At 39.3% G+C, this 25,809-nt stretch overlaps 1 protein-coding gene across 4 annotated transcripts in view; it reads left to right on the plus strand.

The window, feature by feature from the left end:
• Positions 1 to 25,809, plus strand: part of DNAH11 (dynein axonemal heavy chain 11) — a 353,143-nt gene that overhangs the window by 146,363 nt on the left and 180,971 nt on the right. For 2 of the 4 annotated variants that reach the window (XM_065938807.1, XM_065938808.1), the window contains 7 exons: positions 3,773 to 3,967; positions 4,812 to 4,889; positions 7,663 to 7,799; positions 9,662 to 9,812; positions 10,267 to 10,415; positions 21,371 to 21,521; positions 24,760 to 24,891. In XM_065938807.1, coding sequence (XP_065794879.1) covers positions 3,773 to 3,967; positions 4,812 to 4,889; positions 7,663 to 7,799; positions 9,662 to 9,812; positions 10,267 to 10,415; positions 21,371 to 21,521; positions 24,760 to 24,891 — 993 coding nt within the window. The remainder of the gene's footprint in view (positions 1 to 3,772; positions 3,968 to 4,811; positions 4,890 to 7,662; positions 7,800 to 9,661; positions 9,813 to 10,266; positions 10,416 to 21,370; positions 21,522 to 24,759; positions 24,892 to 25,809) is intronic. The other 2 variants (XM_065938805.1, XM_065938809.1) reach the window with 1 other exon arrangement.

Here is a 25,809-nt window from a genome sequence, read left to right on the forward strand (position 1 = left end):
GAAAATAATAGCAAATGAAGCAACAGGTAAAGCATTAATCTCAAAAATATACAAGCAACTCCTGAAGCTCAATTCCAGAAAAATAAAATGACCCAATCAAAAAATGGGCCAAAGAACTAAACAGACATTTCTCCAAAGAAGACATACAGATGGCTAACAAACACATGAAAAGATGCTCAACATCGCTCATTATCAGAGAAATGCAAATCAAAACCACAATGAGGTACCATTACACACCAGTCAGGATGGCTGCTATCCAAAAGTCTACAAGCAATAAATGCTGGAGAGGGTGTGGAGAAAAGGGAACCCTCTTACACTGTCGGTGGGAGTGCAAACTAGTACAGCCACTATGGAAAACAGTGTGGAGATTTCTTAAAAAACTGGAAATAGAACTGCCATATGACCCAGCAATACCACTCTTGGGCATACACACTGAGGAAACCAGATCTGAAAGAGACATGCGCACCCCAATGTTCATCACAGCACTATTTATAATACCCAGGACATGGAAGCAAGCTAGATGCCCATCAGCAGACGAATAGATAAGGAAGCTGTGGTACATATACACCATGGAATATTACTCAGCCGTTAAAAAGAATTCATTTGAATCAGTTCTAATGAGATGGACAAAACTGGAGCCCATTATACAGAGTGAAGTAAGCCAGAAAGATAAAGAAGATTACAGCATACTAACACATATATATGGAATTTAGAAAGATGATAACGATAACCCTATATGCAAAACAGAAAAAGAGACACAGAAGTACAGAACAGACTTTTGGACTCTGTGGGAGAAGGCAAGGGTGGGATGTTTTGAGAGAACAGCATGTATATTATCTGTGGTGAAACAGACCACCAACCCAGGTGGGATGCATGAGACAAGTGCTCGGGCCTGGTGGGCTGGGAGGACCCAGGGGAATCGGGTGGAGAGGGAGGTGGGAGGGGGGATCGGGATGGGGAGTACGTGTAACTCTATGGCTGATTCATATCAATGTATGACAAAACCCACTGCAATGTTGCGAAGTAATTAGCCTCCAACTAATAAAAATAATTAAAAAAAAAAAAGAGAGAAACAAGGGGATGTTCCAGTCTCCTTAATGGGGAAAAACAATAACATCCACATTGTGCATTTTTCTCTATTAAACAGGTAGTGAGAGTAATTGATATACAGCCTTTGTGTAGATGCAGTATGGCTTGCAATTTTGAAAAAAGGTCTATTCCTTTGAGTTTCTTTTCATGTTAAGGGATATTTATCATGTGAATTTCTGCTTCTTTTTTTCCAATCTTTATCTTCCTCTCAGTCACAATTCATGATTGGGTCAAGATTGTCATATGTTTGTTTTCTTGCTATTTCTTGCTATATTTTTATTTTTGTTGGGACACTTACCTCTTTGTATGAAAGTCATCCTGATGTTCAAATTACTCATTTTAATATCTAAAAGTGTCTTTAGTTTTCAACCAATACAGAATAAAAACCCAAGCTAAAAATGGATGGAATTGATCATTCTGAGATTTTCTTTTTTTTCTTTATTTTTTTTTTAATTAGTTGGAGGCTAATTACTTCACAACATTTCAGTGGGTTTTGTCATACATTGACATGAATCAGCCATAAAGTTACACGTATTCCCCATCCCGATCCCCCCTCCCACCTCCCTCTCCACCCGACTCCTCTGGGTCTTCCCAGTGCACCAGGCCCGAGCACTTGTCTCATGCATCCCACCTGGGCTAGTGATCTGTTTCACCATAGATAATATACATGCTGTTCTTTCAAAACATCCCACCCTCACCTTCTCCCACAGAGTTCAAAAGTCTGTTCTGTACTTCTGTGTCTCTTTCTGTTTTGCATATAGGGTTATCATTACCATCTTTCTAAATTCCATATATATGTGTTAGTATGCTGTAATCTTCTTTATCTTTCTGGCTTACTTCACTCTGTATAATGGGCTCCAGTTTCATCCATCTCATTAGAACTGATTCAAATGAATTCTTTTTAACAGCTGAGTAATATTCCATGGTGTATATGTACCACAGCTTCCTTATCCATTTGTCTGCTGATGGGCATCTAGGTTGCTTCCATGTCCTGGGTATTATAAACAGTGCTGCAATGAACATTGGGGTGCACGTGTCTCTTTCAAATCTGGTTTCCTCAGTGTGTATACCCAGAAGTGGTATTGCTGGGTCATATGGCAGTTCTATTTCCAGTTTTTAAAGAAATCTCCACACTGTTTTCCATAGTTTGCAGATGACATGATCCTCTACATAGAAAACTCTAAAGACTCTTCCAGAAAATTACTAGAGCTAATCAATGAATATAGTAAAGTTGCAGGATATAAAATTAACACACAGAAATCCCTTGCATTCCTATATACTAACAATGAAAAAACAGAAAGAGAAATTAAGGAAACAATACCATTCACCATTGCAACAAAAAGAATAAAATACTTAGGAGTATATCTACCTAAAGAAACAAAAGACCTATACATAGAAAACTATAAAACACTGATGAAAGAAATCAAAGAGGACACAAACAGATGGAGAACCATACCGTGTTCATGGATTGGAAGAATCAGTATTGTCAAAATGGCTATTCTACCCAAAGCAATCTATAGATTCAATGCAATCCCTATCAAGCTACCAACGGTATTTTTCACAGAACTAGAACAAATAATTTCACAATTTGTATGGAAATACAAAAAACCTCGAATAGCCAAAGTAATCTTAAGAAAGAAGAATGGAACTGGAGGAATCAACCTACCTGATTTCAGGCTATACTACAAAGCCACAGTCATCAAGACAGTATGGCACTGGCACAAAGACAGAAATATAAATCAATGGAACAGAATAGAAAGCCCAGAGATAAATCCACAAAACTATGGACACCTTATCTTTGACAAAGGAGGCAAGGATATACAATGGAAAAAAGACAACCTCTTTAATAAGTGGTGCTGGGAAAACTGGTCAACCACTTGTAAAAGAATGAAACTAGAACACTTTCTAACACCATACACAAAAATAAACTCAAAATGGATTAAAGATCTAAATGTAAGACCAGAAACTATAAAACTCCTAGAGGAGAACATAGGCAAAACACTCTCCGACATAAATCTCAGCAGGGTCCTCTATGACCCACCTCCCAGAATATTGGAAATAAAAGCAAAACTAAACAAATGGGACCTAATGAAACTTAAAAGCTTCTGCACTACAAAGGAAACTATAAGTAAGGTGAAAAGACAGCCCTCAGATTGGGAGAAAATAATAGCAAATGAAGAAACAGGTAAAGGATTAATCTCAAAAATATACAAGCAGCTCCTGAAGCTCAATTCCAGAAAAATAAATGACCCAATCAAAAAATGGGCCAAAGAACTAAACATTCTGAGATTTTCAGAGTATTTTGAATAAAATGATCTGATGGGCCTGGTGAATTTATATCCTGGAGTTTTAGGATTACAGACAAAAGCACCTCAGACCTTGTCTTAAGATCCAGATATTGTCAAGGACGGGACAGGGCCCCTTGACTGGCTTTAGTCTGAGGTTACCCATGGCATCAACAGAGTTCTCTCCTGTTCTGATATGTGATTTGTATGCAGTTACCCTCTCTGTAGATAGAATGCCATTCTAATAGAGAACAGGATCTATCTCATGACTTAGATATGAAAATTAAAAATAACATCTTTAGCTGTTGAGGTGCTTGTTAGACCTTGTATCAGTTTTTTTTATTTTTTTATTTTTTGTATCAGTTTTTTTATGAAAAGTTTTCTGTCTTCCTTTCTAGGTACTCATGAGAGCATTAAGGGACTTCAATATGCCTAAAATAGTGACTGATGACACCCCTGTGTTTTTGGGCCTCATTGGTGACCTGTTTCCATCCCTAGATGTGCCCCGGAGGAGAGCACCCGACTTTGAACAGATGGTCAGGCAGTCCACTGTGGAGCTCCGCCTGCAGCCTGAGGAAAGCTTCATCCTCAAAGTAAAAGGAGAATTCCCTTGTCATGGCAGCCCTTGGGATATTCAATGCCCATAACTGCAGTGACGTGATGCTCAGCCAAAATATCACCTTACATATTCCACTGACCTTAAGAGTCTGTTGATACATACATACTTTATAGCATTCTAATATGGAAGTCTTTACTAAAGTAAATATAAAATATCATCCCATCTGTGAGAAGGTGAACATATACAGATATGATTAAGTCATGGTTTTCAATGTGAACAGACTTTTCATTAGTTCATAAAACTCCTTGCTGATGTGCAGCAAAAATTAATTTTGCTATCTTTTCTCTCCCTCTTAAGGAAGGGTGGAAGTAATAAAATCGTTAGCACATGTTTGTAAGTGAGGAGAACTGTCCATATGTATGACATCATCTGACTTCCCAAAGGCTTGTGCATATGCTTGCTCATTTGGGATATAGTGAATATATATGAGTGTTAAAATACATAAAGGGTATCTGTTTCAGATATTTTGGAGGCTATGTCATTAGTTATAGATGATATTGGCCATATACTGTTTCTGGTCACAGTTCATGAGTGTTATTGATTTTCAGACTCACTCCTGCCATGTACCAGGTACTTCTGTACTTCACTTCTGCCTGTGCCCGTGACTCATTAACTAATTAATGGTTGTTCTTCATTCTCATCCCCATATTCTACATTGGGAGATCCGGGAGAAACTATACTTCGCATTTGTTATCTCTGAATTTTCCTAGAATATAATGCTGTTGGTGGGGTCTGGCTTGAGTTGTAAGGAAAGAACTGGGCAAAAATGGGTAGATTTTTTTTTAAAGGAAACTAGTGTCTGGTTGTTCGGTCTGTAGGTTGTTCAGCTTGAGGAGCTGTTGGCCGTGCGACACTCTGTCTTCGTCGTTGGAAATGCAGGCACAGGGAAGAGTAAGGTATGGTAAACATCATGAGCTTTCAGCCATGAAGCGAACAAAACTGGCATAAGAGTGGGGCCTACATTCAGTTCTACTTGAGAGTTCCCTTCAGTGAATTTGCTCATAATTTGAGGTTAGAATCTTAGACTCTAATATTGCTCTCTGATCAATTGACACTCTTTTTCTTTATAATGAGGACAAGGAGAGAGGAATTACTAGAACACTGCACTCAAGGAAAGTAAATGAAGGAAGACTGGGCTTTCCACATTAGATAGCATCCTATTCACACTTTTAGATGAATGCCCTCCTGTCTTATGCATCTTTCAGTAGTCTACCTGAATTCTTTTATCCAGAGTAAACATATTGAGAGACTCTGGAATAAGATACCCAGATTACAAGATTGGTTCTGCCCTACCCACATTTGTCAAAACTATTTTCTGGTATTTTCCAAGTTATCCTAGTTTCTCCTTCCCATATCACTGAGAAAAACCCAAATAGTTTTCTTCAATATCACTCTCTGTGGGGCCAAAGCAAAACTTGAAAAGAAATGGCGGAAGCAAAAGCCACGTTTTTTTTGTTTGTTTGTTTGTTTTTTAAAGCCACGTTTTTGAGGTACTCATTACATGCTGTGCTAGGTGCACAATGTATGATTTACTCTGTGCAGTGATGAGAGTCCACAGCTGTTATTATCCCCATTTTTAGTTCACTGCTTGATTTTGTTTGGTCTTACTGACAGTCCTGGAAACATACTTTTCTTGCTTGGCAGACAGTTTAGGCAGAACTGCATGTGTTTTAATTGAGGGTGCTTGGGTAGAAACATATTTAGTAACCAGTGACTAAAAATAAGTGTAGTGCGCACATGCGACTTCAGGGCATGGATGTCTATAGAACTTGCCAGTGTTTAGATCAGAACTCAGAGTGGTACACTTGTAAAAGGAGGCCCGGTATAGGGCTTTTTTCTTGTGAAAAATGTAATAATTGAAATATTAAAGTAGATAACTAACTGATAGACCTGTAATTACTTTGTTAGAGTTAAGTTTCAGATATGGGCTATGGTGAAAGGAAGGATAAAATTAAGTTCTATCATTTTCAGTAGATTAATGGTTTCTAAAAATAGAAGCTTAATATTCCTAAGACATTCAATTTCTTTCATCTAGTCTTTGCTGATTCTGTTTCTGTTCTATTCAACCTTTACTTAGGCTGATAGAAGTAGAGCACCAAAACTTGGGGTCATATTATTTAGCAATGTAATATTCTGAGGTATTTGGCAATTGTTTGTCAGTCCTTTAAACCCCTGTGAGGCGATAAGGATGATAATATCTAAAATAGAAGTCATGGCTTTTCAGAGAAAGCAAAAAGGATAGTTGGGCAGATACTTGGGTTAAGGCATCAGTTCATTAAGCAGATACGTATTAAGTGAAGATTTTTTCTTGGTCTGAAAAATCACTGTGGACAGTGACTGCACCCATGAAATTAAAAGACGCTTGCTCCTTGGAAGGAAAACTATGACAAACCTAGATATATTAAAAAGCAGAGACATCAGTTTTCCAACAAAGGTCCATATAGTCAAAGCTATGGTTTTTCCAGTAACCATGCATGGATATGAGAGTTGGACCATAAAGAAGATTGAGCACTGAAGAATTGATGCTTTTGAACTGTGGTGTTGGAGAAGACTCATGAGAGTCCCTTGGACTGCAAGGAGATTCAACCAGTCCATCCTAAAGGAAATCAACCCTGAATAGTCATTGGAAAGACTAAAATGCTGAAGCTGAAGCTTCACTACTTTGACCACCTGATACAGAGAGCTGGCTCACTGGAAAAGACCCTAATGCTGGGAATGATTGAAGGCAGGAGGAGAAGGGGACGACAGAGGATAAGGGAGTTGGATGGCATCACTTGTCATCAAGTGATGTCCATGACTCAATCGACATGAGTTTGAGCAAACTCCAAGAGATAGTGAAGGACAGGAAAGCCTGGCATGCTGCAGACCATGGGGTCGAGAAGAGTCAGACACAGCTGAGTGACTGAACAGCAAAACAACATTAAGCATCTGTTCTGTGAATTCCTAGCCTCAAAGCTTCTTTTCCTCAATTACCTAGATCAGAGTTTCTCAGCTTCAGCACCACTGACATTTGGATCTGCTAAGTCTTTGTCTTGGGGGCCCGCCTATCATTGCAGAATATTGAGCAGCCATCCCTGGCCTCTGCCCACAAGATGCCCAGCAGCACATCTTCTTCCCTCAGGTCAAAATAGTCTCCTATTTAGAACTTACTTCTCTAGGTCACCAGTTCTCACAGTAGAGCTAGACAAGCATCATAGGGATCACCTAGGACCTTGTTAGAACTCAAATCAGTCCTACCTGAGACCTACTAAATTAGAAACTCTGAGACTAGGTCTCTTAGTCTGTTTGAATACCTTTTATGCACTTTGGATGTAGGCTAAATTTGAAAAACCATCTAAATAATATAGGCAGAGTGGATGTTAACATCATGCACAGGAATAACATGTACAAGCCTTTACTTTGCTTTAACACATGGTTAAAAATCTCAGTTGGTGGTGACTTTCTCTCGTCCACATTGTTGAATCAGGTGAACTGATCCTCAGGGACTGTAGAATTAAAGTTTTCAAGATGGGAATGAAAATATACACATGTAAATATTTTCCTATTCTCAGTACACTCATAATATATAGGAACATAAAATACATAAGGAAAACCCTTCAGAAATCTTTTGCTTTTCATTTGGCTTACATTAGTATTAGTTTTCTTAGCTTTTTTCCTTTTCTCCCCTAGATTTTGAGAACATTAAACCGAACATATGTTAACATGAAACAGAAACCCATTTGGAATGACTTAAACCCCAAAGCTGTGACAACAGATGAACTCTTCGGTTTCATACATCATGCTACCCGAGAATGGAAAGACGGCAAGTAGTATTTCCCCTTTTGAAATGCTAAAAAAATTCTTTTTTTTTAAATCCAGAAAATCATTTCTTAGTTCAAGCCAATTTTAGTCATGGCTGAAGATTTAATGTTTATGGGTTGGCGTTATTGGAAATAGAGCAGCTCACAACAGCATTTATAACCTATAAATTAAACCTACATTTGAATAAGTGGTTGATTAGCATTCAGCAGGTTCATGCACAAAGCTGTATATTTTATCCCCCATTATTTATGTCAGCGCTCCCTGTAAACCGGAAGAGAAGTCAACACAAATGCTTCAAGAAATATTTACGCAGTACCTGATGCAAGACACTGACTAAGTTCCAGAGTCCTTGGGACGTGTTTCTTGTCCTGAAACCATTTTTGCAGACAAGCAGATTCCTTTGTTTTGTTAAGATCAGTTCTTACATTCTCATTTCCATAAATGCACTAACCTTGTCATCATCCTTGAATTCTTTCCCACCATACATTCAACCTCACAGCAAATTCTCTAGGCTTTACCTTTAACGTTTGTGTTGTATTCCAGTACTTCTAACCTTCTCTGTGAGTCCAGACCACCAACAGTGGGTCACACCTCATGGGTCTCCAAGAAGCTCATTTTCCATGTAGTAGACAGAGGCTCTTCCAAATGTTGCTTCTCTGCTTGAAGTTTCCAGTGTGTTTCAGCAGCATTAGGATCCAGCCTTTATCCGAAGCCCAAAGGGTTCTGTGTGATGGAGTCCCCCTTCCCCCATCTCTGACCTCATTTCCTATTCTCTGCCTTTTACTTGCACATTATGTGCTCAGGCCTCCTTGCTCTTGCCCGAAATTGCCAAGCATCTTCCCATCATGGGCCTTTGCGCTTGGTGTTCCCACTGTCTGCAGCAGTGGAGATGCTGGCATGGCTTGGTCCCTTACATTACTGGAATGTCAGGTCAAATATCACATCAAAGAAGACCGTCCTGATGACCCTATCAAAGAAGCCAACTTCATCATTATCCTTCCTAATATCATGTACACACTGCTTCCTTAATTGTGGGACAATCAACATGTACTCTCGTAAGCTTTCTAGCTTTTTTTTTTTTAAAGACTGTGGCAGGAAGGGAATAATAATGTTTACACTGAAAATATGTGGAAGCCTTTCAAATCATTGTCCATTAGAAACATTGCTGACATTTTTGTGAATTATAATGGCAGGTTCTGTTTTGACTGTCACTCATCTTTGCACAAGATACTTCACAGAAAACAAAACCTTCCACATACGTGCCTCAGTACAGTTTTTTTTCACTGTAGTATTATATACTTGAGTTTTGAACACTCAGCAGCTATTAAATATGCTATGTAACATACATAGCAAGAAAGACTGTGAACTTAAAATGTTTTATCTTTACATCTTGTGAGATAATAACGTCTTACAATGCCAGTGAATGAATTTCTCAAAGAAATATATCACACTTCTGAATAGTTTATAATGATCTCTCTTGAAATGTTATGGAAAAACTGATAAAGGTGGAATAAGCTAATATTTGGCCCAAAATAGGTACTGAATATATGTGCATGGGAAAAAAAAAGGATACTGTTTTCACTTGTGTAACTACTGAGTTTCATGTACATTGCCTGCTGTAAGTCTCCACAAATGTTCTTCAAGGAAGGCACTTTATTTGATCTTTGGGGTTTCTTGGTGTGAGATGTTAACCAACCTTCTCATGGAAGTGAAACTTGCCCAGTGATCTCGAGAGCCCAGGTATGGTTCAAAAAGCATTGCTGTTTGCCCACCTGAATGAGGTGCAGACTTACTTAAAAGAACCTCCAATACAGTTAACACAAATTTATTTTAGAAGTGAACAACAATCTACCCCATTGTACATTAGGATTGTTTACTCTCAACTTACAGGTCTGTTTTCATCCATTCTGCGAGAACAAGCAAATCTTAGGCATGATGGACCAAAATGGATAGTCCTGGATGGTGATATCGATCCCATGTGGATTGAATCACTAAACACTGTCATGGATGATAACAAGGTGAAGTGAAATACTGTTTATCATAAAATGCATGTCTGAGATCTTTATACTTGCATGAGTTTCAATAGGACAATTTAAAATTGTGGTATTTCAGATTCTCAATGAAGTTTATTTTTTATGGTATTCATGCCTTTTTATGTAATCAACTGTTAAAACAAAAGTCTTAAATTTAAATAATTACCATAGTTGTTTAAAAGTTGTCAGGAGTAAGGGCATGTTGATGAGTTTGTTCATCAGGGGGTCAGTGAGCTCCCCTGGGGACCAACTGGTATCTTTATTCAGACTGCATTTCTACCTCGGGCAGTGATCATTTCTAACTTGGGCGGTGAGCTCATATGTAGCCTTCGGCACTTCTCCTGGGGGCGGGGGAGGGCTTCCTGCTGTTATGAAAAGTCGGCAGCCTTGCCTTTGCCCCGATGAAACGGCCACTTTTGTGCTGTGCTGCCGTGTCCAGGTGCTGACATTGGCCAGCAACGAGCGCATAGCTCTGACTCCCTCTATGAAGCTGCTCTTTGAGATTCATCACTTGAGGACGGCAACCCCAGCTACTGTTTCCAGAGCTGGTATTCTATATGTGAACCCACAAGATTTAGGCTGGAATCCGTGAGTATGGCTTTTTTTTTTTAATTGTGGTAAAATGTACATAATGTCAAATTTACCATTTTAACCGTTTTTAAGAACAGGTTTCAATGGCATTGAGTACATTCACATTGTAGTGCAACCATCATCACCATCATGGTTTTTTTCATGCTCCCAAACTGAAACCCCAGTCACTAAACAGTACCCCTTCCAGCATCCCCAGCTCCTTTCTACTATCTGTCTCTATGAATTTGAATACTTTAGGTACTTCTTATAAATTGAATCATATAATAATTGTCTTTTTGTGATGGGCTTATTTCACTTAGTAAAATGTCTTTTTTTTTAAGAAAAAAGAATGCACAGAGTTGTTACATTTTCAAGTGCTGCATTCAGAAGACACAGTTACTCAGAATTCTCTAGTTTGAATAAATTCTTGCAAAGTATCCCTACTGTAATTTGTGATATGACGCTGTGCCCTAAAGTGTATTTTTTTTTTTACTAACAGACAATTTATTATGGCATATCAGCACGATTTCTGTTTAGATTATACAACACTACATTCTGTTAATCATTAGGTGTGACTGGATTTCTTTTACAGTTATTAAAAACTCTCAATTTCTAAATCTGCAGAATAAAACTTTTTAAAATAAAAAAAATTATCTTCAAAGTTTGTTCGTGTTACAGCAGGTGCCAGAATTTCGTTTCTTTTTAAGGCTGAATGGAATAAACACCCAATGGAATGTGTATCAGTTCAGTTCAGTCGCTCAGTCGTGTCTGACTCTGCAACCCCATGAACCACAGCACACCAGGCCTCCCTGTCCATCACCAACTCCCGGAGTCCACCCAAACCCATGTCCATTGGGTCAGTGATGCCATCCAACCATCTCATCCTCTGTCGTCCCCTTCTCCTCCCACCTTCAGTCTTTCCCAGCATCAGGGTCTTTTCAAATGAGTCAACTCTTCGCATCAGGTGGCCAAAGTATTGGAGTTTCAGCTTCAGCATCAGTCCTTCCAGGGAACACTCAGGACTGATTTCCTTTAGGATGGACTGCTTGGATCTCCTTGCAGTCCCAAGAGAGTCTCAAGAGTCTTCTCCAACACCACAGTTCAAAAGCATCAATTCTTTGGCGCTCAGCTTTCTTTATAGTCCAACTCTCACATCCACACATGACTACTGCAAAAACCATAGCCTTGACTAGATAGACCTTTGTTGGCAAAGTAATGTCTCTGCTTTTTAATATGCTCTCTAGGCTGGTCATAACTTTCCTTGCAAGGAGTGTCTTTTAATTTCATGGCAGTAGACACCATCTGCAGTGATTTTGGAGCCCCCCAAAAAATAAAGTCAGCCACTGTTTCCACTGTTTTTCCGTCTATTTGCCATGAAGTGATGGGACCGAATGCCGTGATCTTAGTTTGCTGAATGTTGAGCTTTAAGCCAGCTTTTTCACTCTCCTCTTCACTTTCATCAAGAGACTGTTTAGTTCTTCTTTACTTTCTGCCATAAGGATGGTGTCATCTGCATATCTCAGGTTATTGATATTTCTTCCAGCAATCTTGATTCCAGCTTGTGCATAATTCAGCTCGGCATTTCTCATGATGTACTCTGCATATAGGTTAAATAATCAGGGTGGCAATATACAGCCTTGATGTACTCCTTTTCCTATTTAGAACCAGTGTGTTGTTCTGTGTCCAGTTCTAACTGTTGCTTCCTGACCTGCATACAAATTTCTCAGGAGGCAGGTCAGGTGGTCTGGTATTTCCATCTTTCAAAGACTTTTCCACAGTTTGTGGTGATCCACACAGTCAGAGGCTTTGGCATAGTCAATAAAGCAGAAATAGATGTTTTTCTGGAACTCTTTTACTTTTTTGATGGTCTAGCGGATGTTGGCAATTTGATCTCTTGTTCCTCTGCCTTTTCTAAATCCAGCTTGAACATCCGGAAATTCACAGTTCACGCATTGTTGAAGCCTGACTTGGGAGAATTTACTTTACTAGTAAATTTACTTTACTACTGCAATTGTGCAGTAGTTGGAGCATTCTTTGGGATTGCCTTTCTTTGGGATTGGAATGAAAAGTGACCTTTTCCAGTACTATGGCCAGCGCTGCATTTTCCAAATTTGTTGACATATGGAGTGCAGCACTTTCACAGCATCATCTTTTAGGATTTGAAATAGCTCAACTGGAATCCATCATCTCCACTAGCTTTGTTCGTAGTGATGCTTCCTAAGGCCCACTTGACTTCACATTCCAGGATGGATGGCTCTAGGTGAGTGATCACACCATCATAATTATCTGGGTCGTGAAGATCTTTTTGTACAGTTCTTCTGTGTATTCTTCCTACCTCTTCTTAATATCTTCTGCTTCTGTTAGGTCCATACCATTTCTGTCCTTTATTGAGCCCATCTTTGCATGAAAGTATCCCTTGGTATCTCTAATTTTCTTGAAGAGATCTCTAGTCTTTCTCATTTTATTGTTTTCCTCTATTTCTTTGCATTGATAGCTGAGGAAGGCTTTCTTATCTCTCCTTGCTATTCTTTGGAACTCTGGATTCAAATGGGTATAGCTTTCCTTTTCTCCTTTGCTTTTCACTTATCTTCTTTTCTCAGCTATTTGTAAGGCCTCCTCAGACAGCCATTTTGCTTTTTTTTGCATTTCTTTTTCTTGGGGATGATCTTGATCCCTGTCTCCTGTACAATGTCATGAACCTCTGTCCATAGTTCATCAGGTACTCTGTCTATCAGATCTAATCCCTTATATGTATTTCTCACTTCCACTGTATAATTGTAAGGAATTTGATTTAGGTCATATCTGAATGGTCTAGTGGTTTTCTCTACTTTCTTCAGGTTAGGTCTGAATTTGGCAATAAGGAGTTCATGATCTGAGCCACAGTCAGCTCCCGGTCTTGTTTTTGCTGACTGTACAGAGCTTCTCCACCTTTGACTGCAAAGAATATAATCAGTCTGATTTCAGTGCTGACCATCTGGTGATGTCCATGTGTAGAGTCTTTTCTTGTGTTGTTGGAAGAGAGTGTTTGGGCCATGCTCAGTAAATGTTTAATCCAATTTTCTGTTGATGGGCGAGGCTGTGTTCCCTCTGTGTTGTTTGGCCTGAGGCCAAACTGTTGACCCATACCTCCACCAGAAACTCCTGAACACTCACAGGCAAGTCTGACTCAGTCTGTTGTGGGGACACTGGTCCTTTCTTCTGGCACGTACAAGGTTTTGTTTCTACCCTCCAAGAGTCTGGTTCCCTAGGCCTGTGGAAGTTCTGTAATCCAATCCCATTAGCCTCCAAAGTCAAATCGGAGGGGATTTTCTAGGGATTCTCTGTCCCCTTTGCTGGATCCCCAGTTTGGGAAATCTGTTGTTGGTCCAAGAACTTTCTTAACAATGTGAGAACTTCTTTGGTATAATTGTTCTGCAGTTTGTGGGTCATCTGCTCAGCAGCTCTATGGAAAAGACCCTGATACTGGGAAAGATTGAAGGCAGGAGGAGAAGGGGATGACAGAGGATGAGATGGTTAGATGGCATCACCAACTTGATGGACATGAGTTTGAGCAAACTTTGGGAGTTGGTGATGGACAAGGAGGCCCAGCGTGCTACAGTCCATGGGGTCACAAAACGTCAGACATGACTGAGCAAATGAACTGTTAATCTTAGGTTCTTAGATGTTAAAAAAAAAAAAAAGCTAAAAAAAAAAAAAAAAAGCTAAAATTGTATTTGACTATTTGAAGAAAATATTACTGATTAAATTTAGTGCTAATTAATTAGGCTCATCTAAAGTAATACCTTTATGCAGTTGTCATTTTTAGTTGGACATTAACTTGTTCATGCCTTGCACATGTAAAGACATATATTTGTTGACGAAGTGAATAAATAATAAAAGCTCACGTGGAGCACTTAGGTGTAAGTATATCATTTAGTGAGCATATGTGTGTGTGTGTGTGTGTGTATAATATGCGTATGTGAACAGCAGCGATGCTTTGATTTAGAACAGGTCTATTGTGCCCATTACTTACTTTGCGAATGTGTACACTTTTCATCATTTATCCTGGTGATCCCTTGACACCTCTCATATTCCCACCCTGTGCTGCACATGAACAGTGCTGGTGAGGGTACGCTTCCTGTGTCTGTTATCCTCTCTTTCCCCCTCCACTCTGCTCTGTGCCAGTGGCTGTCCTGTGTGGACCACATCAATACATTCCTTGCCCTCTGACTTCTGGTTGGTTTGGTCAATGGGGAGAGCCGACAGGAAATGAGGGGGAGAAAGGAGAGTGAGGTCTCTTCATTCCTCCAGCTCCCTCCCCGTAGGACTATAGCAGGGTGACTGTCCTTCATCAGCGTGTGTGCATGTTCAGTTGTGTCCAACTCTTTGTGACCCTATAGACTGTAGTCCACCAGGCCCCTCTGTCTATGGGATCCTCCAGGCAAGAATATTAGAGTGGGTTGCCATGCCTTCCTGCAGGGGATCTTCCCAACCCAGGGATGAAACCAGTGTCTCCTGCATCTCCTGCATTGCAGGCAGATTCTTTACCCCCGAGCCACCTGAGAAGCTCCTCTTAAATCTCTCCATGAGGTTCTTTACTTCCAGGTTGTGGTAGCCCTTTACCTTTCCCAATTGTCCTTTTATTGATCCTTCTCTATTATCCTAATTCAAGGATGACTTCTGTTCCCTGCGAGACTCCTGACTCATGTCCTTCTCCTGGCTACTTTTCTGTGTACTGATTTGTTTGCTGAAAGTCTCATCCTCTAACTCAACAGTCAAGTAGAGCCACACACAGGTTTCTGTGAAGCTAGGGGAAGGACTGATTTTTAAAGTCTAAGATGGAGAGTTCTTCTTGGACTAACAGCTGCTTTCTCCAGCTAGGATTTTGACTGGCTCCTAGGACATTTCTGTTGATTGGGGGCTAGATGAAGGAGACTCTCCAGTGTCCCTTGACCTTCCCATACAGAGAGCAGAGGCAGTGTTGGTACCCCACTTCATTCCTGAGACCCCTCACCCCCACCGTGTGGTCTGATTTCAGTAGCAAATCTCACAGTTCCCAAGGTCTCTGATAAACATAAGGAGTTTGTGCTCACAGAGGCTGTCTAGGTCCCCAGTTAAAGAAGGACTTCTATCTAGTAAGAGCAGAGGTCATAGGATGGCAGAAGAGTCACCCGATTTGCATTCTTGAGAAAATTAAACTCCTCTTTACCATTGGATTTTGTTTTTATGGAGGTTTGGTTCTAATTAAGATCAAAGGGTAGATTTTCATTTTCACATGTGTGACTAAAGGGTCCATCCAGGTCATTATCCATAATGGCATCTTCTGTACAGGATATTTTTACATTTTTACCTCCTATTACCAGAAAGTTTCAGTGTACTATGAAAAAGTGGGAGAGGTATTTCAATTGGGAGGGGTATTTTTTTACACCATGTTATTAGATGCTTTGTTACCTTACTTTAATGTCATAATATTAAAAATGTGATAGCTTTACATGTATTGACTCATTTAATCCCTAATTATCTCTGAGATCAATATAATCATTAATGTAATTTCCAAAACCAGTATCTAAGATCTCAATTTCCCCCCAACTTTTTAATTTGAAAGTGTTAAAAAATACAAAAAAGTTAAAAAGGTAGTAGGTAGTACATTGTATAACCAAGCAGTCTTTTCCTACAGTTATCAGTTTTTACAATTTTACCCAATTTACTTTCTCTTTGGCTATATATACACTCCTTCTCAAAGGCAGAGAGAGACATAAATTGTCTACTTTTATTTTTGCTGAATTATTTGAAAATGAGTTGGAGACATTGACAATTCATTCCTAAGAACTAGAGTGTTTCCTACATGAACATAATTCTGATAAACATACCTAAGAAATTTATCTTTGTTATAATATTATCAAAACAGTGATTTTTCAGAATTTCCCAGCTACTCTGGGAATTTCCTCTGTGGCTTTTTTTTTCTTTTAAATCCAACGTCAAAACAAGGACCATGCGTTGCACTTATCTCTGTCTTCTCCTTTAATCTAGACTATCTATCCACCTTTTTCTTTCATGACATTTAGAGTTTTGAAGAGAAGAAGCCAGATATTTCAAAGAATGACATTCGCAAAGTGGGCCCACCTCTCTGTCTCTATGTATTAATATTAAGTGATGTTTTTTTAGTAAAAAAACAAACAAACAGACTATTCTTCCCTTCTACTCTCTTTCCTTACTTCCTCTCTCTCTCTCTCTCTTTCTTCTCTTCCCCCTTCCTTTTTCTTTTTGAGGAGTGTCATTTTCTATTCATGGGTTCTTTTTTTCTCTTAGTTCAGTGGATTATGAATCATTGCCAACAGTATTCTTCTGCATGCTCAATTTGTCCTAAATTTTGCCAGCAGGAGCGCCTTTCATGTTCTTCAGATGCTTCTGGCTCGTCTCAGACTTTCCTTCCCCTGCACTCCATTCAGCCATTTCTCTAAGGAGCTGGGAGTGACTGTTTTTTGTCTAAGGAGTAGTATTTAGAACCCAAGATAAGATGCTAGAGTGCTGATTGCCACTGGTATGTCATTGCTTCTAGAACCTTTAGTGTCCAGAGTTAGGAAATATATTTTCTTAATTCATATGTGGAAACTGATAAGATATTTTGGAAAGAGGAGATTATGAAATACTATGTTCCAACTAAGGAATAAATAGAATGCTCTTATTACTTAATCTGCTAAGAACATTTTTTGTGAAAATTCTCTGAGCTATTTAAATGCATAATTTTATGTCCACATTTTACAGATAAGAAGTCAAACAATATCCTTAAAATCATTTCAGTAAGTGACTAGAGAAATCAAGTACTATTTTAATTCTGAGTTCTAAGTAAGTTTACTGAAAGAATCCTACATCTGTTGAGATCTCGAGAGAAATTAGAAGTAAATTTCTGAAAATTATCATCAATGAGAATTTTTTCTAATAGAAAGGAATAAAGTGCACAGAAAAACAGAGAATACTTAAATTCATTTATAATTATTTAAAGTGAGCATAACTGAAAATGAAATCTACCAAGCTATGTATTGCATAGCTTGTGCATAATGATAGGAAAAGGCAGGAATATTTCTGAAATTTTGTCTGATTCCTGGAAGATAACTTTTGGGAGCCACAACTTCAGATCATACTTTTCCCTCTATTACTTTAGTTGAAAATGTTTCTTTTAAAAACTTGATTTTATTGAAGTAGAGTTGATTTATAGTGTTGTCTTAGTTTCAGGTGTAGAGCAAAGTGATTTCAGTTACACACACACATATATATAATAGTTTGCATCTGCCAACCCCAAGCATCCCTCCCACCCTCTTTCCCCCTTGGCACCCAGCCCGTTCTCTGTGTCTGTGAGTCTATTTCTGTTTCACAGATAAGTTCACTGATGTCCCATTTTAGATTCCACATGTAAGTGATATCATATGGTATTTGTCTTTATCTTTCTGATTTACTTCACTTAGTATCATAATCTCTAAGGTCCATCCATGTTGCCGCAAATGGCATTCTTTCTTTCCTTTTTTTTAACAGTTAAGTACTGTTCATTGTGTGTGTGTGTGTGTGTGTGTGTGTGTGTGTGTGTGTGTATTCACATACTGTATCTTCTTTATCCATTCATCTGTGGATGGCCTTTTAGGTTGCTTCCATTTCTTGTCTATTGTGAATCGTGCTGTTGTGAACATAGGGGTGTGTGTGTGCGTGTGTGTGTTTTTTTCAAAATTTAGTTTTTTCCTGATATATGCCCAGGAGTGGGATTGATGGATCATATGGCAATTCTATTTTTAGTTCTTTTGAGGAACCTCCTTGTTATTTTCCACAGCGGTTGAACCTATTTGCATTCCCACCACTGATGTAGAAGGGTTCCCTTTTCTCCATATCCTTGCCAACATTTGCTATTTGTAGACTTTTTAATGATGGCCATTCTGACTGGTGTGAGGTGGTACCTCACTGTACTTCTGATTTGCATTTCTCTAATAATTTAGTTGAAAATATCATTCTACCTTTGTCTCACTCATTCACTCACCTACATTGGATGAGCTTATTGTCTTCTGTCCCTACAATCCCATCCTTTCATCTTTGGACTCTATTTGTATGTGTAAACATACAGATTCAGTAGTCATCAATGTACACTGTTGATCTGTAGGTCCTTTTCAACTTCTGCTATTTTCTAGGCCACCATGAATGACAGAAAACCAAAATCTTGCCATGAGGGGCAAACTATAGAGAGCCCTGAATTCCTGTTGTGCTGTATGATGGGATCCTAGTGCCAGACTTAGAGTAGTAAATAAATAATGTCTTCAGAAGCCTGAAAACTTTCACTGCTCTTATAGTTTCTCAACTACAGGGCTGTAGACTTCCTGTGATGTTCCTATAGAAGTGATGTACCTGTAAGACTTCTGGAGAAGAAGGAGGTGCAACACAGCTGCCTATTTGGAACAGATTTGCAAGTACCACTGAGCCACAGATTCTGTTAGTGACCTAGACATTAGCGTTAAGGTGATGCATTAAAGCATCTGTTGCATTAAGGCAATATTTCCTGAGGCAGGGGCAGTGATGTGGGTGAACTCATATGTAGGTACGGAATAAATATATGATATTTTTACTTGTATGTTGTATGGTAGCAGTGTGTTTCATTCGTCTATGTTCAAATCTAGAGCATCTTTTAAAAATCATGGGAAAATTTTGCATGAAATAAGCTGGAAGGAATTGCCAGTAACACAGACCTATAGCTTCAGTTTTTCCATTGCTGAAGATAATTTGCTGCTTTTTAATGTTTACTAAATTTTGCAGTAATTTATACATAGTGTTTTCAACTGTCCATACTTAACAATATAGGCACTTTTTTCCTTAAGTTGCAGCGCTATATGGTGTGATTGACTGCTGGCAGAGGTCATTTTGTTTCCTTTTTTGTTTGTTTGCCTCCAATCAGTTTCAGCTCTTACCACATGTCCTGGTTTGATTGAATTCACTTTCTTTTTTGTGGACATACTTTGTACAACAGCATCATTTACTCTTGGGCCTGGTGGGCTGTCCCTTTGAGACTTTGGCTACTGCCAGTGGGGGTCAGTGAAGTAACTGTTACCTAAGTCCAAGGCCCACTTCCCCTTCTGTGGCTTTCTTGAGGCTGCATCTCCTGGTTAGCCCTGCACAGCCTTCTGTCCCGACAGAGACCAAAGACACAGGTGGGGAGTTGGGGTAGAATTTCTTAAGCCCAACAGAGCACTGCCTGCCCTGCAGGACACTACTGCCTTTAGGAGATACACAGAGAGGCAAAGCCAGGATCTGAACCCAGTTCTCCCAATTCCACCAACTCTGTGCTAATGAGTAGCATTGATTGGGAATTTGTTATATGTCAGTTATTAATCTAAGCACTTAATACATGAGAACTCATTTGCTCCTCAGAGCAACCTTAGGAAAAGCATGTCATCATCACCTCCATTGCCAGTTAAGAAATTAGAGGCACAGAGATGTTAACTGACCTGCCCAAGGAAACAGAGCTAAAGGATGGATAAAGATCCAGGCAGTCTGACTTAGAGCTCCATCTCCCTAAATAATCCCCCCCCCCCCCACCTACCCTACCAAAAAAAGCTCTGGATACTGAGACTTAAGACCTGCCAGCTTGTGTAGAATAAAAACAGTAGCTAAGGGGTAGGTGTGGCCTTCATTCTGAGTACCTAGCAACCGTACTCCATTATTCCACTGTTCTGTGGCACCCACTGGATGCAACTCGGGGAGCACCAGAAGTGACCTTTCAGTCACCATCATGCAACTGAACTTCAGCTGAAAATCATTCCTTTTTGACCTTAAAAAGTTATAGTAGTTGATAGTTCATAAATCTAGCAGTAGTGTGTAGATAGTTAAATATTTAATACAACTCCATCATGAAGTCTTACGATTATCAGAGGGATAATCTTATGTCTTTGCTGAGATAATCATCTTGCCTTGATTTCTTTTGATATTAAAAATATGCAATCTGATTTGCTTAAAGCAAGGTATAGCTGTCATTGATCTGGTTGCACTGTCTCTGGTGGCAGCTACATGGATTTGTGATCACTGTTTCTTATTTGATGAGAACTCTTTGAGCAATTATTTTTCATGTCTTATCATACAGTTTCTTTCCAGAGACTACTGTGGGTACAACTAAATCATGTTTCATTTTATTGACAAACATTATTTTATTAATATGTTAGAAATATGAATGTAAGTGGTAACATTTTATAAGCTTCAGATTTATACACCTGTACCCAAGGGTGAGATATCATTTTAGAGCCACTTACTGGCTTCACAGGTGATGCTCGTGACAAAGAATCTGTCTGCCAAGTAGGAGACGAGGGTTTGATCTCTGGGTCAGGAAGATCCCCTGGAGTAGGAAATGGCACCCCACTTCATTATTCTTGCCTGGAAAATTCTGTGGGCAGAGGAGCCTGGCGGGCTACAGTCCATGGAGCCACAGACGGTTGGACGCAACTGAGCACACACACATAGGAACCACATTATCAGCTATCAGGTTAGAGTTACGTTCAATCCAGTGAACAAGGAGGGACTTGGAAATAGTCCCTATGAAATTTTTGCCTTTTTACTTGTAACTGATTTTTCATTACTAAAAAATTGACGCCAATTTTAATCAAGAAAAACCCCAAGCTGTTTTCATAAATAAAGCCTACCCTCAAAATAGTTTCAGTGCTCTAGGAAATGACAAACCCTACTTCCTTATAAATGCTCGGTAATGGCCTACTTATCCTCTATTATGTTGGGTTTCTAAGTGCTGTTAGTAGTTTCTTTTACATTCTTTTCATTTGGGTAAAATGGCCATTAAAACAAGTGTATAAAGGGTCATTTTAAAATATTTGCCATTTGAGAAATAGAATGAACCCACTCAACGTGTCCCTGAAGTATTGGACCAAGCTGTGTTGAAGGGGGAAGCTTTTGAGTACGTGAATTTCTGCTTTTCAAGTCTGGTGCTCAATTAAAAGCCTTTCTGTGTTCTTTTTCAGGTATGTGGCCAGTTGGATAGACAGAAGGCGGCATCAGTCAGAAAAGGCCAATTTAACGATTCTTTTTGATAAATACATTCCTGCATGCTTGGATAAGCTGAGAACAAGCTTTAAAACTATCACTTCAATTCCAGAGAGCAGCCTGGTGCAGGTTTGTCTTGGGTCACTCTATTTCACACACTAGTCCTGATTTGGTTTGATCAAAATAGAAGTTCTTGCTTGTTGAAAATCATGGAGTGGTTTCTGGAAGGATTACGTTGCTCCACACACCCCCAGCCCCCATGTTCCCCGGTGCTTTTGGCAACTCTCTATCACATGCCTGTCACGTGCCTTGACCATTTGGTTTTGCGGTCTGTTTCTCTCACTAGACTGTGAACTAGAGGCCTGGAGCCACCTTTTATCACTTGTATAACTCCAGAGATTTCCATAATGCCAAGCACATAGTAGGCGCCAAATATATTATTGAATCATTGTGTTTTTCCCAAATATATTTGCATGAAATAAGAGCAGGGTTGTAACAGCTTCATTTATTTTTCTGTTTCCTAAGCAACTGGCCCAAAGAAGGTGCTCAGTGTATTTTTTGAAAACCGTAAATTCATGCAATTAAAGATGTTGACCAGTGAGTAAGAGAAAGCTACTGAACATCACCTGGACAACCAACCCCTACCCCACCTGGCCTGACAGACCTCCCGTTCTTTCCTTGCTTTCTTTACTCCCCACTCCCAAGAACAGTCCTCAAGTCAGGTCAATCTAGATGAAGGGTTCATAATATTTCAGGGATAGGTTTTTTTCCTGATCCATATTGTCAGACAGCTGGTAAGAGTGAATAGTACGTATGATACATTGTCATGACAGCAAATGAAAATAATGCATGGCACACAGAAATGAAGGTTGTGATCTTAATCTCAGTGTGAGAAAAACTATCCCCCAGCCTTGACAAGTATAAAACTTCATGAAAGGTTTGCAATTAGAAACCTTTATTTGTTTCTCTTTAGGAGCAAAATTGGTTTTGAAGTACTTTGTTACTGTGAAGTTACTATGGTACAGAATTTGTTTGAAGCTAAATTAGAAAGTCACAAGCATAAGAAGAGAAAGTTCAGGTTTTTGGATAATTCGCACACCAATTAAGTAAACGATAGTCTTCACCAGTAATTATCTGAGGTATAATTTATTTCTGAAAGCAGGTCTGAATTTATTCATAATGAATTAATTATGTGGTTAGCCTAATTAGACTTCCTCTGGTGTAATACTTGCAAAAAGCAAGTATCGTGTTCTTTCTCAAGTTGACTTGTGTATTTGTGTTTCTCTGTGGTGTGAAATTTTTCATTTAATAGTAGTGTGAAAATAGGTCAGTAGGAATTAATATGATTTTTGCTCTCACTTCCTCTTTTTGTAGTATTCAGAAATGGCACTTTATCCTTAACTCCTTTCTGGGTGCTATTGCATAAAGTCATCTCTTTGCAGAATTCCATGGACAGAGGAGTCTGACAGGCTACAATCCATGGGGTCACAAAGAGTTGTACATGACTGAGCAATTAACACACACACACACCCCCTGTGCTATACATTAGGACCTTATTGTTTATCCATTCCACATATACTAGTCTGCATCTGCTAATCCTAAACTCCAATCTGTCCCTCTCACTGTCCCCTCACCTTGGCAACCACAAGTCTGCCCTCTATGTCCATGAATCTGTCTCTACTTCATAGATAAGTTCATGTGTGTAGTATTTTAGATTCCACATGTAAGTGATATCATATGTTTGCCTTTCTTTGTCTAATTTCACTTAGTATAATAATCTCTAGGTCCATCCATGTAGTTGTAAATGGTATTATTTCATACTTTTAAAAGGCCACTTTAAGAAATTAATATACTGTGTTTTCCAGTATATGAAACTTTCTTGCTTTGCATTTGTTAAGGGTGTTTTAACTCTTTCAGAATATACACCCAAAGTGTGATTATATTAATTGCTGATGCAGAGCTTAAACTGTTTTCCAAGTACTGTGTTTGGGAGAAAATAGAAAAATCGTACCTGTTATGAGCATGTTCAAATCAGTGGATGGTATTTTGACACCCTTCAGTCCTTTTCATTTTGGTTTTAACAGTTGCTTAGACCAGTATGGCTTCTACTCAGGAACAACAAAGCCTCAGAGTTTTATATTGTTTTTCTTGACAACAAATTGGTGAATTTTATTTGATTAGAAGATTATTTTAAAGTAGCAAACATGGCACAATATAAAATAATGGAGATCAAGAGAGAGATTGAGAAAATGACAGGTTGTAAAGCAACTATCCTCCAATAAAGTTTTTTTTTTTTCTAATGAAAATGAGACAGGTGCTCAACTAATTAAATTTTCAAAAACACTTCCAAATTATGCCAGGACCAATTTTCCATATTACCATTTTCCCTGCCTCTCAGGATTGGGAGGGAGAGACACACACGACTTGCTTTGTTACAGCTTTCACTGCTGTGTGCGTGATATTGATAAACATCTACCACTGCCTCCGAAAACTGGGGGAAGGGCCTCATGAGTTTTGAGGGTCTATGACAGTGCTAATTCCTGACAACCATTTTTGCGGTAGCTGAAAAGCATGTTCATTATGGTTATCTTACACAAGAAAGGCCTTAGCGGCAGGCATGTTTCCTTTGTTACTGACCTAATTGCCCTGGACATGGAGCGAATTTCAGACCAGTGGAGCCCTTTCACATGGAGGATCTGAAGAGCAAGTTCCTGAATAGCGTTTCTTCCAGAGTTAGATTTAGTCTCACATCCAAAAAATGCCACAAGCTAAGGGCAGCCAGTCTGACTTTCTAAATTTATGACAACAGGTGGGGGAAACAGCTGCCAGAGAATGAAGGGAAAGTGGGTTATCTAAATGTCTACTCGAGGGCGGTAGTTACACATCCTTTCCACCTAGCGCCTTCGTCCCCAGTGATGTTGTAGGGCACCACGTGCTGGAGAGAAAAACGCCTTTAGTTTGTCTTTAAGTGAAAAAGTGGGTTACAGAGTCCTGCATATAGAAGGACTCACTATTTATTTTAAAAAAAGACAGCACAGCTGTATTCCCCCTTGTTTTTTTTAATGTGTACTTCTCTTTATAGTAGTGATTACTAATTGAAGAACTTATGATAATAGGGTTTTTTTTTTTGATAGTTTGTTGTTACATAAAAGATAAGTTTGGTTGAAAGTGTCCACTGCCAACTCAGAAACCCAAGGCAGTCGTTTGTGTGTCTCAGGATAGCACATTACAGAGCTGGGAAAAATCATAAAATCTCTTAAGGGTACAGAGGATTTATTCCTAAGTCCTATGAACTTTCTTCACTGTTATTTAAAAAAAAAACAAAAAACTGTTGCCCTGAAAAGAATGGCTTTTTGTTTTTCTTTAGACTATTTGTACTCTTCTGGAATGTTTATTGACTCCTGAAAATGTACCTTCTGACAGCCCAAAGGAAGTTTATGAGGTCTATTTTGTCTTTGCTTGTATCTGGGCGTTCGGAGGCACTCTGCTACAAGATCAGGTATGTGTAGAAAATAGTTTACAGAGCCAGTTTTATTTGGAGGAAAAAAAGATTATATGTGATCCCTGTGAGTTTGGGGGTTCTTGGGTATGTAATTATCATTAAGCTACCCTACTAGCCCTGTTCACTCCTAAGCCTGTACGTTGTCAGGCAAGCTCATTCAGGCTGGTGGTGCTATCCTTGGCTGACAAGACCAGGTCCATAGTCTTCCACCAGATCTCTCTTTTGAGGTCAAGTTTCCATGTCAGCACCAGCAGTGTCTCAGTGTGCCTGAGACGAGGTGCTTCATCTGCCCCTCACGTGTCTGCCCTTCCTCTTTCACCTTTTCCTCAGTGATACATTTCTCCCAGTTGCTCTGGTTAAAAACCTGGGAGACATCATTCTTACATCTACATCCTATGGGCATCAGCTCCTTTCAGATAGAAAGTAGCTGTCATGTCTGTCCCCTTGTCTGTATCCCTACAGCCTTAATTCAGGAGTGTATCAGCTTTAGCTTGCTGTGAGCTATCACATTGTTTTGGCTTGGGCTGCTGTAACAAAATATCATGCTCTGGCTGTCTTAAACAGCAGAGATTTACTTTCTCTCAGTTCTGGAGGCTACGAATCCAAGGTCAAGGTGCCAGCATGCTCAAGTTCCGGTGAGGAGCATCTTCATGCCTTGCAGACGGATGCCTTTTTCTGTGTCTTCACATGGCAGAAAGAAAGATAAAATGCTTTCTTGAGTCTTCTCTTGTAAAGGCACTAATCCCAACATGAGGGACCCACCCTCAGGCCCTCTTCTCAATATAAATACTTCCCAAAGGGCCCATCTCCAAATACTGCCACTTTGGGGATTAAGGCTGCAGCATATGGTCTTGGTGAGGCGACGGTTCAATGCATAGCATATAATAGCCTGCTCCTTGGCTTCCAGACCTCTGC

This window comes from Muntiacus reevesi, chromosome 6 (genome assembly GCF_963930625.1).
Source record: "Muntiacus reevesi chromosome 6, mMunRee1.1, whole genome shotgun sequence".
Lineage (NCBI taxonomy): Eukaryota > Metazoa > Chordata > Mammalia > Artiodactyla > Cervidae > Muntiacus > Muntiacus reevesi.